This window comes from Filicampus tigris, chromosome 15, assembly GCF_054856515.1.
Source record: "Filicampus tigris isolate MCC_2025a chromosome 15, RoL_Ftig_1.0, whole genome shotgun sequence".
NCBI lineage: Eukaryota > Metazoa > Chordata > Actinopteri > Syngnathiformes > Syngnathidae > Filicampus > Filicampus tigris.
In genome coordinates this window covers 4,899,457-4,912,368 of record NC_141231.1, presented here as the reverse complement: position 1 = coordinate 4,912,368, position 12,912 = coordinate 4,899,457, and the positions used below count along the sequence as shown (strand labels likewise).

The window sequence follows — 12,912 nt, the reverse complement described above, 5'->3', positions numbered from 1 at the left end:
AACACGCTGTGTTTGTTAACACAGAGAAATAATACTTGAATTTATACATTTGCAGCTTTAAAAAAAAGTATGATAACTAATTTCATCAATTTTGTTCGATAGAAAAATAACTTAAATAACTAGTGTTTCCAAGAAATGTATTTGTCTTTATAGTTTTTTACGTTTAAACGTTTTCTTGTTTTGTACCCAAAACTAAATGATCGTTTGAATAATCGTGATTTCAATTATTACCAAAATAATCGTGATTAATATTTTTGGGGGATAATCGAGCAGCCCTAGGCCTCAGTGTTCCCACTTTCCTGCTCACCGTGTCGAAACACCTGAACGGAGCAGCTCCTCCTGGTGAAGCTTTGACACGATGCTTTGTAATCTCATTATCTGTGCTACTCAGACAGCGTTTGAGAGGGAGCCCAGCACTAATCTCACCAAGAACATCGTGTAATGCAGTTGCGTAACATTTCATCTCACAAAAGCTAATAGATCAGTTGCATTCAACACAGCTGCTCGCTAACAGAAAGCAGCCATATTTCAACATTATCACATTTGTTATGTGTGAGGTTGCGTGTATTATTTTTTTTTTATATATATATATAAGATGATACCGGCCTTTTCATAGGGTTGGGACAAACTAAACAGGATTATAGTTGATGACACCAGCATAAGACATCTCTCCTCAATGCGGCAATTGCGACGGATGGGTGGAGGTGAGGGGTGTGGCCTGAGAACCCTTCCTCCTCAGCATACTATTGTAGTGCATCGGAGGGCATACCAAGGCTTGGAGTTAGTTTTACTCCCCAAAATGGACATTACAGCTGTGTTTTGATGCCAACCAGCAGTTTGGAAACTTGGTAAGAATATACATCTCTTAAATATGTCTGTTGAAGGCCATGCATCTATGTATGTATGTGTTATTGGTACTTGGTTGTTACTGTACTTTAGTGTATACAGCAGGGGTGAATTATAGTTTGTTCAACTATTGTTCCAGTTACTGTAATAACATAAGAAAATGCTAGCAATATCTGGTCATTATTTATTACATGTGACAATTTGACATTTAGAGTTTAGCGAGCACGCTTGATTTGCTTTTGCGGGTCGTATAAAATGGCGAGATAGATCTGGGCTGAGTTTTACACCTGTGCTAATCATACAGGTATTTGCTTGATGGATTTGTGATAAATAAATCAAAGAATGTCAAAGTGGCCCTTTTATGCTTGGATTTTTCTGTATGCAGTCCTTGAAGGAAAAAGTTTGGACATCCCAGGTGTACAGTAAAGATGCAATGTCATCTTACATTTAAATACATTAAGGCAAGTGGTAAACGGAGAAAAATGATAGAACTTCTCTTATGTATTATGTTATTAAGACTGATGTAGCTATCGTACTTAGCGGCGAACATTTCCGACTGTTGGCGAAGGTAGAAACGCGCGTTCGCGTCAGGGTTCGTTCAAGTTCGTTGAGCATTTCCTTGTGACAAGAAAAATCACTAAAACGCTTGATGAACTTCTGGCGAACCTTTTGCGAACCTTTTTGACATTGAACGAACCCTGGCGAACTCTGCCGTGAACGCAACATTCGCTGCCTTCTTACACATTAGTGGAGTTTTCTTTCTTTTGTTATTTTCGTAGATGGGCAGTTAGAAATGGGCGTTTGCAAAGTTGTGGAAGTGAACACAGCCGACTTGATTCTTGACCAATCGAAGCTTGTCTTATTCCCTTTAAATTCAGTACAAGTGAGGTGCAATGCGGAATCAGCAACAGACTCGGTGAAGTTCATTAAGGAGTTAGGCGCTCACAAAGTACGTTTATAAGGAATCGCAAGAGCTCCACATGCGGATGGTGTAAAAGTTCCACCCCCGATCGTACGGGTGTGCTTTTAAAAATATATTGAATATGATAATAATAATAATAATAATAATCATGCATTTGATGAATGCATTTATAAAATATTTCAGTAGATTTGATGCACACCATCCACCACACACGTCAGTGGAGCGGATAATATGTCTGCTTGCGCCTGGATCAAATAGACAAAATCGCATTACACCACCTGCACCACAACTTAGACCCGGTTTCACCGGGTCAAAAGTCTAGTCTACTCTCTGTCGCCAAATTGTCAGGTGCGCTGGGAGCGTATAATAGAAAATAACCTTGGTCCCCTGGAACGCCCAGCGAGGCATTGCTTTGTCTGCCAAATTCCCCGACACTATAAACAAGACTTGGTCCAGCACGAAAATGGAGCTGCGCCAGCTTTTACGCCGAGCACATATGTGCCTGTCTCCAAAAATAGGGCTCTTAGTAATCAAGATGGTCATATCTTATCATACACTACTCATGGTCGCGTTTGCAATGACGTACTCTGAATTTCGAAGTTGTTGAAAATGGATCTACAATTACCTGTGATGGCTTTGCAGATGAAAGCATCATCAAAATGCCTGCAGGACAGATCCAGGTAGCAAGCCCCAAACTCCACCACAGCCTTTACAGCCTTACAGACAGCTCAGACCCTGAACAAGAGGGTGACGAAGCAGATGGCCCACTATGCCTTACCCCGCTGCAGAAGCTCACAATGGACATGCACAAGGATGACAGAATCATCAAGGAACTGGTCATCGGCCGCAGGGTCGGCTTCTACAAGGTTAGAGGAGAGATTGGCCACGGGACCTTCTCCAGAGTCAAACTGGCTTTTCATGCTCTGACAAAAGGTAAGGGTAACTTTGTGATCTCAATATTCTGACTTTGTGGTGTACTGTATTCATGCAGACGGTTGATTTTACTGCGAAAATATTAATCATGGCTTGACACGATTGTTATTCTTCTATGGCTTTGGATACGGCGTGGACTCTTTACATTTTCTGTACTCGTACTTACTACGGGGAAACTGGTGTGACTAATTTACTAGGTTGAGAGGAATGGTCACCTGTGTCCATGGATAATTGTCAAGTGTTTTGAGAGCAAAACCCACAATTAGAGCTGCACTGGTGCAAGAAACATGCTAACGCCATGCAGCACATGTGCACATGTTGGCACGCTAATGCTTGTTACCTTATCCTTAAATGAGAAGTTCCCCACGCGGGGCACAGTCATGGTTCCATAGTTCAACTCAAATGGTTTGAAGAAACTCAGCTCAACTCAACTGTATTTATAGAGCGCTTTAAAACAACCATTGCTGCATACAAAATGCTGTACATAGAGAAAAAAATGATTCATACAACAACAAAGCCCTTAAAACAATCAGTTAATAACATAAAAATAGGAAAAAGCACAAAACACTGGGGATGTAACGATTAATCAAAAATCAATTAAAAATCGATTATCAATTAGATTATTCAATTAATCTGTTCGATTAAATTAGTTGAAAATGATGTATTTAAAAAAAAAAAAATCCATTCCAGATGCATAGAAAATTTGGAATGTGTAGTTCAATTTATGCACTTGCACCAAACATTACGTATTGAGTTTGTGGATGGTTGGAGCACCACACTAGCGCACAGCGACAAGCATAGTAGCATTTTTTTTTTTAAATCGAATTGAATCGAAAATCGATAATTGAGAATCAAATCGGGGCTTGAATGAATCGTTACATCCCTACAAAACGCTCAAACAAAACAGCTCAAATAGCTTTCCTGTAAGTACTGGAAAACAATTTGGATTTGACTACAAATAATTCAGATATGTATTGATTAAGTAACAGGTTTGACTTAATACTTTTTAGTCCAAACAAATTGAAATTAGTTTCTGATTTAGCACATATAAAACTGCCATCAATTTTCAATTTGTTTGAAGTCTCATCATTTTGTCCTCACAGATAAAGTAGCCCTTAAAATCCTGGACAAGACACGATTTGACAATCAGGCCCAGCGTCTTCTCTCCAGGGAAGTCAGCAGCATGAACTCCATGCAGCACCCGAACGTGATCCGTCTCTATGAAGTTGTGGAGATTCCAAGCCGCCTCTACCTGGTGCTGGAGTACGCTGGTGGGGGAGACCTCCACAACAGGATTTGCAATGAGGGAAAACTTGCAGACAACACCAGCAAGATCACATTCTCACAGATCCTCTCTGCCATTAAGTATATGGTGAGTAAGTGCAGTCAACATCCACGATATTTGGCTTTCAGGGGAAATTTCAGGATGGACATAACTTACACGATAAACTTTAGAGGCAAACGTAATTCGACCAAATGTTCAATGCTTTGATACTTTTTCACTATTGCTTTGTTCTGAACAAAGAACTGAATGGCAAAAAAAATGTTTTCTTCTCCAAGGACATCTATATGCCTTTCTGTGACTCTTCCAGTCTCAGCTGTTGCAACCTGCTGATGAAGCTCAATGACCCCTTCCCTTTGAAAACAAAGATGAGAACTTTGTCTTGGTCTCATGATATCAATATGTGAGCAGCACGAGGAGGACTTTTTAAATACTAATTCTTATTCAACCGGAAATCTATTGGTCCATTCATGGATCAAACACCTGTTTGTCGTTCAGCTCTTTGTTAGAGAACAGCAAGTACAAATACGACACGTACATTGAACATTTTGTGTGTGTTCAAATGTTTAGAGAAGGTAAGATTAAAGTGGATGTCAACCCAAACATTTTCTTAACAATAATATGTTCTGTGCGCCTCCACTAGTCCAAACACGACATTCTGATTAATATTGTGTTTCTGAAAAATGAGGTAAGCAGCAAAATCCAATCCCCATTTTGTCAACTAAAAATGACATCACAGTTGGTCAATCACACCTCACCAGTTTTCTGAAGCTGAGCCACGATTGGTCGTTATCTGAGCTCTCGGCAACTGTTATGTCATTTTCAGTCAACAGCAAGTGGCAAAATGGCCGCCCCCTGAGACGGACAACAGCTGGGGTCGGCCATTTTGTCTTCTGTCGACTGAAAATGACATCACAACTGCTCATAACGACCAATCACGGCTCAGATTCAGAAAACAGGTCAGCCGTGATTGGCCGTTGTGAGCAGTTGTGATGTCATTTTCAGTCGACAGAGGACAAAATGGCCGCCCCCCAGAGATGGCTAAAAACGAGTGCATTTTGCTGCTTGATTTATATTCCACAAACGCAAAATGAATCAGAATGCCGTGTTTCAACTAGTGGGCCTGCATAGAACATATTCTTGCCTTTCCGGTTCATCCAGAAATGTCATGTCAAAGACTAATCTCCCTAACTTTTTGTTAGTCGTGTTTCTTTGGTTGTCCCATCACAGAGACTTTTCTCATGGCTGTTATAATGGGTGATGATCTCAAATTATTGGTGGTCAAACATTATAATTAAGATAATTAAGTACTATAACATATGGAATAATTATATTTTCACTAGTCAGAAATGAAAGCAGCTGTATTTTAATTTATTTTCCTTTTTTTTTTTTTTTTTTTTTTTTTTTTTTTACCGTGCAGCACAACAATAACATCATCCACCGAGACCTGAAGGCAGAAAATGTTCTGTTCGCCGCCAGCGGCTGTGTCAAGGTGGCAGACTTTGGATTCAGTACGCACATTTCCAACCGCAATGATACACTCGACACCTTCTGCGGCTCACCTCCATATGCCGCCCCGGAGCTCTTCAGGGACGAGTGCTACCTGGGCCCTCCTGTGGACGTGTGGGCAATGGGGGTCCTCCTTTTCTTCATGGTGACCGGCACCATGCCCTTCCGTGCCGAAACAATGGGCAAGCTGAGGCGCTGCGTCATCCAAGGTGCTTACAGTATCCCCCCATGGGTTCCTGGACCCTGTCAGAGGCTCATCAGGGGAATCTTAAAGGTGGATCCCCTTGAGCGTTATGCTGTTGACCAGATGCTGGGTTGCGATTGGCTTTTACCTGTGGAATTCCCTTGGTCGTTGGCATCTCCAGAACCAGCAAGCCCTCTGCAAGGCCTGTTGGATTCTGAAAGTCGAGACCTTGTGGAGGAGGAGGAAATGGAAGAGGTCAGGTGCTCCCTGCAGAAGCTCGGATTCACCTCGGCTCACCTACGGAACAATCCAGTGAATGACAGCCGCAGCCCTGTTACAGGGGTCTATCGAATCCTGCTGCACCGAGCGCAGAGGAGGAGGGGCTGCGACAGTCTGCCGGTGGTTCGAGGGATGGTGAGAGACCCCAAGCGGGAGGGACTTCGAGCATACAGGGGCCTCAGGCACACGTCCAAACTCTGTGTGCTTTCATAACATAAAGCTCTGCTTAAACAGCTGTTTTTACTTCGTCTAGTTTTGTATTTATATTTTTTTCAACAGACATTAAATTAAATTAGAAATGAACCCACCCGTTTTTAGCCATCTCCTGGGGCGGCCATTTTGTCACTTCTGACGACTGAAAATGACATCACAACTGCTCATGGCTCAACGACCAATCACGGTGGGCCTGCTGGGAACGTATTCTTAAAAAAAACAAATGTTTGGGTTGATTTCCTCTTTAAAGTGAATAACATAATACTTGGTGTCATAACCCTTACTTGCCCCCGCGACCCTTGTGAGGATAAGCGGTATCGATAATGGATGGATGGAACCCTCACTTGCAATAACTTCATCAAGCCTATGACCAATTGACTTCACCAGACTGTTGCATTCTTCATTTCAAAGTCCGGTGATTGTCTTGTTCAGTCTAATACGTTCCACACCACTTTGGCCTTTTCATCAATTTGGTAGAGGTTAATCTCGATCTCATCCGTTCATAAAACTTCCAAGTTCTGAAGCATTTGTGGCTCATCTTTGCAAATCCACTCTGGCCTTTCGATTGGTTTTGTTGATGAGTGGTTTGCATCTTGTGATATGGCCTGTATGTTTCATCTCGCAGTCTTCTTCGAACAGCTGAGTGTTTTTGTCTCCTATTCATCTTCTGATTTGAAACCCAAATGTCTTCAGCATACAACAAAAACAAAGGAATTGGCCTTGCCGTTCCAAATCCCTTTAATTACCCACACAACACAACCAAGCAGCAGAGCACATTATTAAAGCAAAACATCATAGATGCCTTCGCAATAGATCAACCGTTTGGTAGGTCATTCATTTAAAAGCACATTTATAACACATTTTGTTATTGTATAACTCAAATAAATGTGTGCTATTGCATCATACACAGATGAGAGAAGTTATAAAGTGTCAATATGGTAATCGTTCACGTTCATATAATACACAACTTGATTGCATAATTTTTGATTATAATAACAAAGACAGTGCCTGGTTGAAGACGATCGAGTTGTGCATCTTTGGAGAAGAGGTTAACGATTGCAAGTTGCGATGTCCATAACCTTTCTCGTTTAAAATATATTGACATAACGTAAGAGTACAATTTTTATATTTAAAAAATAATAATGTTGGCAGTACTGTGTGTCCACTGAAAGTTCAAATGTAAAAGTACTCAATGGGCATTTTTTGTTTGACTATTTATTGATCTATTCTTGTTTTTGTTGAATTAATAACATGTTCATTTACATGCTCAATCCATGCACGATTCATATTAAAATATTTTATTAAATATATTGGAGTATTCTCTGTCACTGAAGATGATGCACAGCCATCTACCTCCACATATTTTACATCTTATGGCAAAAATGTTCCCTTGATGTTTTTTTTTTAACTCTCATTTGTGCAATACAAGGGATGTGTATTTTGTTATTCTCTGTTTCCTTAATTCGAAATATTATCTGATGTTGCTGTATTCCTACTTGTTTTAATTAAATATATTTTACAAGGTCCACTTCATTGTGTTTTTCATTGCCGTGTGTGCGTTCTGGGGCAAGCGTACGGAAGAGACACATTTTTTAAGCCTTGTGAAACATCATACTATATGAATTGGAACGTAAATATTGAACCGCATAATCTTTTAATCCCATTTGATTTGATTTACGCTAGCCTATAATCATTTAGGTCCAGGCATGACAGAAACTACAGAGGTACACAAGGTCACTCATTTTTGTTGAGTACCAGTATATATGTCCTTAATGCGAGTGGAGTATAAATTAAGTCGGTCAGACAACGGACCAAAGCAGTATTCTGTTCATCATGCGTGGTATGAGGACATACTGTGTAGACTATTAAATATTCCAGCATTGTCCGTGAGTGTGGCTCACGAATGAGCACCATGTCTGCAGCACTTCCTGATTGACACACATGGGCCGCTTATTGAGTGACCAGCTATATTATTTAAATTATATTTTAAAGTTGTTGAATATGATAAAAATTGAGTTGTTAAAATTCAAACAAAAAAAGTTATCAAATTAATTAGACAAAATATTAACGTTTTATTGTTGCAACTGGCTTACATCTGTTAAGTATTCCTTTCACTTCATAGAATAAATGACAGTCGGTAAGCGAATCCCTGGTTAGTCACGCAAATTTGTTTTATTCTCCTAGCATGGAACAGGTGGCTGCTGCACCCAAACACAGCTGAAACTGCGTCATTGTGTGGACTGTTGTTTACCAAACTTTCGACAAGTTCCTGCGAGTAAACAATAGTCCCGACAGCAGCTGGCAGGACACCAGATGCTGCACGGTCAGGACCCTTCTCTTTTCACAACCGGCCCAAACCAGCTAGACCCAAACCCAACGTGTCTATTTTTTTCTTTTCTTTTTTTTTTTTAAGCACAGCAGAGCATACTAAAGGCTCAGCTCCTCCCCTCTTAGTCATGCCCTGGTCGACCCCTCGTGCAGGAACAGCAGATGGCGTAGCGTGGCTGTAGAGACATCTGCAGGGCAGACAATAGGGCCTCTGTCAGGGTTGCTGCAACTTGCTGGAGCTGCGCTATTGTGTCTTTACACATGCAGATTAGGGTGAGGGCGGGGTGCGTTTTTTTCTGTCTTGCGCTGAAGGGGGACAGCAGTGAACAGATGACAGACCAGAGCCCTTCTTTCAGGCAGATTTGCTGAGTTTTAAACTTTGGTTAGGACGAGCTCCTCACTCTTCCTCTGTGTTGCAATCGGGTTTCTTTTTATTTTATATTCTCTCCTTTTCACTCACACTTACATTTCTTTTCCGGGTTTTTTTCCGCTGTCCTACGTCACATAGCTGTCTCAAGCAATGCCTGTAACAATGTACCCTCATCTCTCAATGTATTATCTCAGCAAGGAAAGTCAAACACACACGCCAAAATTTTAATTTAAGTTGATTTTTTTATTTAGGTTTTCCATTTGTAATTTTCCAACAATATATTTTTTCTTTTTTCAGAAGTGACATACACTTAAGTAATTCTTTAATATTTAGCATTAATTCAATTCAGCCATATTCTAAAGTGAAACCTTTAGGGAACAGGCATCGGTTCTTTTCAATATTTAGCTTTTTTTTTTTTGTCATTGTTAAACTTCTAAAGTGAAACCTTTAGAGAATTAAGACAATTCTGGAAAGTGGGAAACATTTTCGCTGACTGCAACTGCTGTCATGTTGCTCAGCCAAGAGGCCATGGTTAAAAAGTCTTTTTTAACAAGTCCTCTCCCTCAGCACCGCTTCTTCTCCTGCTGCGCGTGCTTCAACGAGCGACGTGTGCTCCGTGAGACCACAGCGCGCACACGCCGCTTCTCCTTCCTCTCCAAACCTCATCCGCACAAAGAATGAGGGTCGATGTGTCGCTCTTGAGGCATACCTGACCTCATTCACACAAAGAATGAGAGTCATCTTGGCATGGACGGGACAAGAGGCGACGGTTCCACGGGGGCCCCTTGGGCCGGCGCCGTGCGGCCTGGATTGGGAATCCTCCTCAGGAGTATCCAGGGATGAGCAGAGACAGCCTCATCCTGTTCATCAGGATGCGTGTTTCCTACATGGGAAGCTTCACAGAGAGGGGCGTAGTCCCGCATCAGCGTCCGGGGAGGCTGATCTCGGGAACCCAGTCGTTCAGGCGCCGACTCTCCTCACAGAACAGGTGCAGCTTCTCCAGAGAGGGGTCCTCCCAAGCCCCGTCGGATGGGTTCTGTTTACACAAGAAGAGGAGACGGAATTTAGACACGCGCTCGGTGCTCCCATTTCACACAAACACAAAGTCTTGCAGTGGACTATAGCTGCACGTACCGTGATGAGGACACAGTGAGCATCTTCGAGCTTCTCCGACTTGTCAGCGACAATCTCAGCCAGACGCTGCATGTCGCTCACTCTGACGATGCTGATGTCGTTGTCGAAGCAGAAGGACTGGATGAGCGTGAAGTGGATCTGCAAAGCGATGTCACACTCGAAATCCTCATCCACGGCCAGCACGCAAAAGGACACGCTGTCTGGATCACTGGGAAAGCATAGAGGGAGAAACAGTTAACCAACATGTCCAAAGTTACTCAATGATACAAGTTTGAACAAATTTGATTATCAATAAAATACTTACAGATTCATCACTTTTGCGCACTCGTACACTCCCACGGTGAGGTAGTCGTTGTCCATGGCGGCAACAAGCACTTCTTCCAGGGCTTTGCCGGTGCACTGGGCACGCTCAGTGGATTTCTGGGTCAGAACTTCCTCAAGAGTCATGATGATGATGATGATGAGTTTCCTCACAAGCACAGGCGGGTAGCTAAGAAAGGTTGTGGGGAGTAGATCCGCAGAAAGAGCAGAGTGTCCTCGGAGGAGAGACTTGCCTCTTTTATACAGAGCAGCTCGTGCTGGGCTGTGAAAGAGCTGCTTTCTGATTGGCTGCAGCCTCGTGTATTGGTATGATAATGCCATTGTCACACTTCTGGCTCGTGGCAGATTGATGGTGGTCATCGAACCACGCACGCTCCCCCTCTGGGATGCAGCAGCCTGGCCTGAATCTAAAAATAGCCCAATTTACGCACACAAAAAAAGTGTGGTGCTTCTTCTTTTGTGCAACTTACAAAAGAAATAACACGTGACTCGGGGTTAGTGAGTTCCATGTGGAAGATTTCTTGCAGCGACAGTTCAACCATAAAAAATAAAAAAATATGCAAAAACGAAGCTTTAGCATATATATATATATATATATATATATATATATATATATATATATATATATATATATATATATATATATATATATATATATATATATATACATATACACATACATATTTGTATATATGGAGACATTTTTTTTTCGAAGTTAGAAACAGCATAGAAAGTGTGCAAACCCCGCCCCCCTCCCCCTAGCAGCCCATGCAGAGAAAAGGCAGGTGGACGGTGCCATCTGTGGACTCCGGGCTTGCCTGGCCATAAAGCAGCCCTATTGTATGTGCAGAAAAGCCTTCTATTATCACAGTTCCCATACAAATGCAAATGAGCAGCGCGTGCCAGAACGTTGTGCGTGCTGCTGCAGGGGTCACACAGACCACGTGATCATCAGCTGTGCATGAAAACCCTTGCCTGTTTTTTATTTAATTACTCTGGGCAACCCCCAGGGATTGCTTTCAACTTGCAAACTTCTAATGCAAATTGCTCACTTCTCTGCCATTTGGTCATAAGTTTATTCTATTTATTTTTTTACTATTATTAATTTGAGTACATGTTGTGTTTAGTTCACGTTATTCGGACAATAATGCATACAACTCTGGTGAATTCATTGCGTTACTTTATTGCTGCATGTTGCGCTTCTACCCCCAGTACTCATAAGATTTATATATATATATATATATATATATATATATATATATATATATATATATATATATATATATATACACATATATACAATGCGTAATAATCCTAAATGTCATTCTGCCTTCTGCCACTGCTCTACGGGAGGGTGATGCTGGTGAAGAGGCGGTGCAGGATGATTCCCTCCATTGTTCAAACTGAAGGCAAAACGGCAGATGGAGAAGTGTCGCGATGCCCCCGCACCCACTCCTTCCTAAACCCAGGTCAATCCCTACCCGGGGCGCCGCACGCATCTTTTGTCCACAACGTTGCTGCCCTGTCTGAGTTTTGATTAAATTTGAATGCCAAAGAGGCCACAGTCAGTTTGGTGTCCAAACTTTCACAATGACAAGTGCTACCTGCCATAGGCGAGCAAATGGTGATAAAATCACCCGCACGTGTGTACTGTAAACATACGTAAAGAATGGTGAGCATGTGTTTTCTACGACAACAAACTCTTACGTGCCATTATTGCAGCAACAATAAGTGTTTACTTGCAAACATGCAACTTTCAGTTTCTGTCCCGCATGTGCGCTCTTCGTGCGAGCTGGATCAAGCTCCAGCCTCCAGCTGACATAAGGCTCAGTCAAACATGGAGCTATTTGAGGATTTGATGGCATAGCCACGGGCCAGGCGCGTGCAAATCGATATGATCCTTTGTGGCTGCAGCACATCTGCTTAACGGAGACCTCGGCCGGCAGTCGCGCGACAGGTGTTGGTTTGTGGATCTCTGGTGAGCCACCCCCCAACACCCACGCCCATTGGAGAGCTGTCGAACAAGTCAACAAGGACGGTTTATTTTATTTTATTTTTCCACATTATAATTACACACATTTGAGATAAAAAGAATAAATACATAAATAAATAAATAAATAAATGAATGAATGAATGATGCCCAGGAGAGCAAATCACGCTTACCTGCATGATCTGCACAAAAGCACGCTTTGATTATCCAATACATTTGTTTCACTTGTCATTTTTGGATTGTTCTCTGATCAATGAAGGAAGAGTCCAAAGTGGTCATGTAGCCAGAAGGCAAACACAAATCTGGTGTTTGCATTTTTACCTATACTCTGAAAAATGTCGATTTATAACGAATCCCAACCGCATGAATCAACAAATATAATACTTTACAGAGACTAACGTACCTATTTATTGTGGTATTCGCTATCTAAACTTTGTAGTGAATGAATGTAAAAGTGCCTCGTGTGCGGCCCACGCGCGCAGCAGGTGTTGGCCGACTTCCATTGTCCACCCTCCCTTCACCTTCCCCAGGGGGACAGATGGCGCCCCTCGGTCGTCATGGAGATGGATGCAGACAGAGAGATAAGACTCGGAGGTATATC

General features: G+C 42.0%; 2 protein-coding genes across 2 annotated transcripts; one reads left to right on the top strand and one right to left on the bottom strand.

Moving 5' to 3' along the window:
* The first annotated feature begins 554 nt into the window (after positions 1 to 554).
* Positions 555 to 7,696, top strand: nim1kb (NIM1 serine/threonine protein kinase). The gene is made up of 4 exons (XM_086053122.1): positions 555 to 848; positions 2,411 to 2,701; positions 3,805 to 4,073; positions 5,404 to 7,696. Exons 2-4 carry the CDS (start codon positions 2,428 to 2,430, stop codon positions 6,166 to 6,168), a joined length of 1,308 nt encoding a protein of 435 aa, XP_085909248.1. The 5' UTR covers positions 555 to 848; positions 2,411 to 2,427; the 3' UTR covers positions 6,169 to 7,696.
* A 1,416-nt stretch (positions 7,697 to 9,112) lies between these two features.
* LOC147135209 (growth arrest and DNA damage-inducible protein GADD45 gamma-like) lies at positions 9,113 to 10,681 on the bottom strand. Its single transcript, XM_086052997.1, has 3 exons — positions 10,305 to 10,681; positions 10,001 to 10,208; positions 9,113 to 9,902 (listed from the first exon to the last, which is right to left on the bottom strand). Exons 1-3 carry the CDS (start codon positions 10,679 to 10,681, stop codon positions 9,789 to 9,791), a joined length of 699 nt encoding a protein of 232 aa, XP_085909123.1. The 3' UTR covers positions 9,113 to 9,788.
* Between the last annotated feature and the right edge of the window lie 2,231 nt (positions 10,682 to 12,912).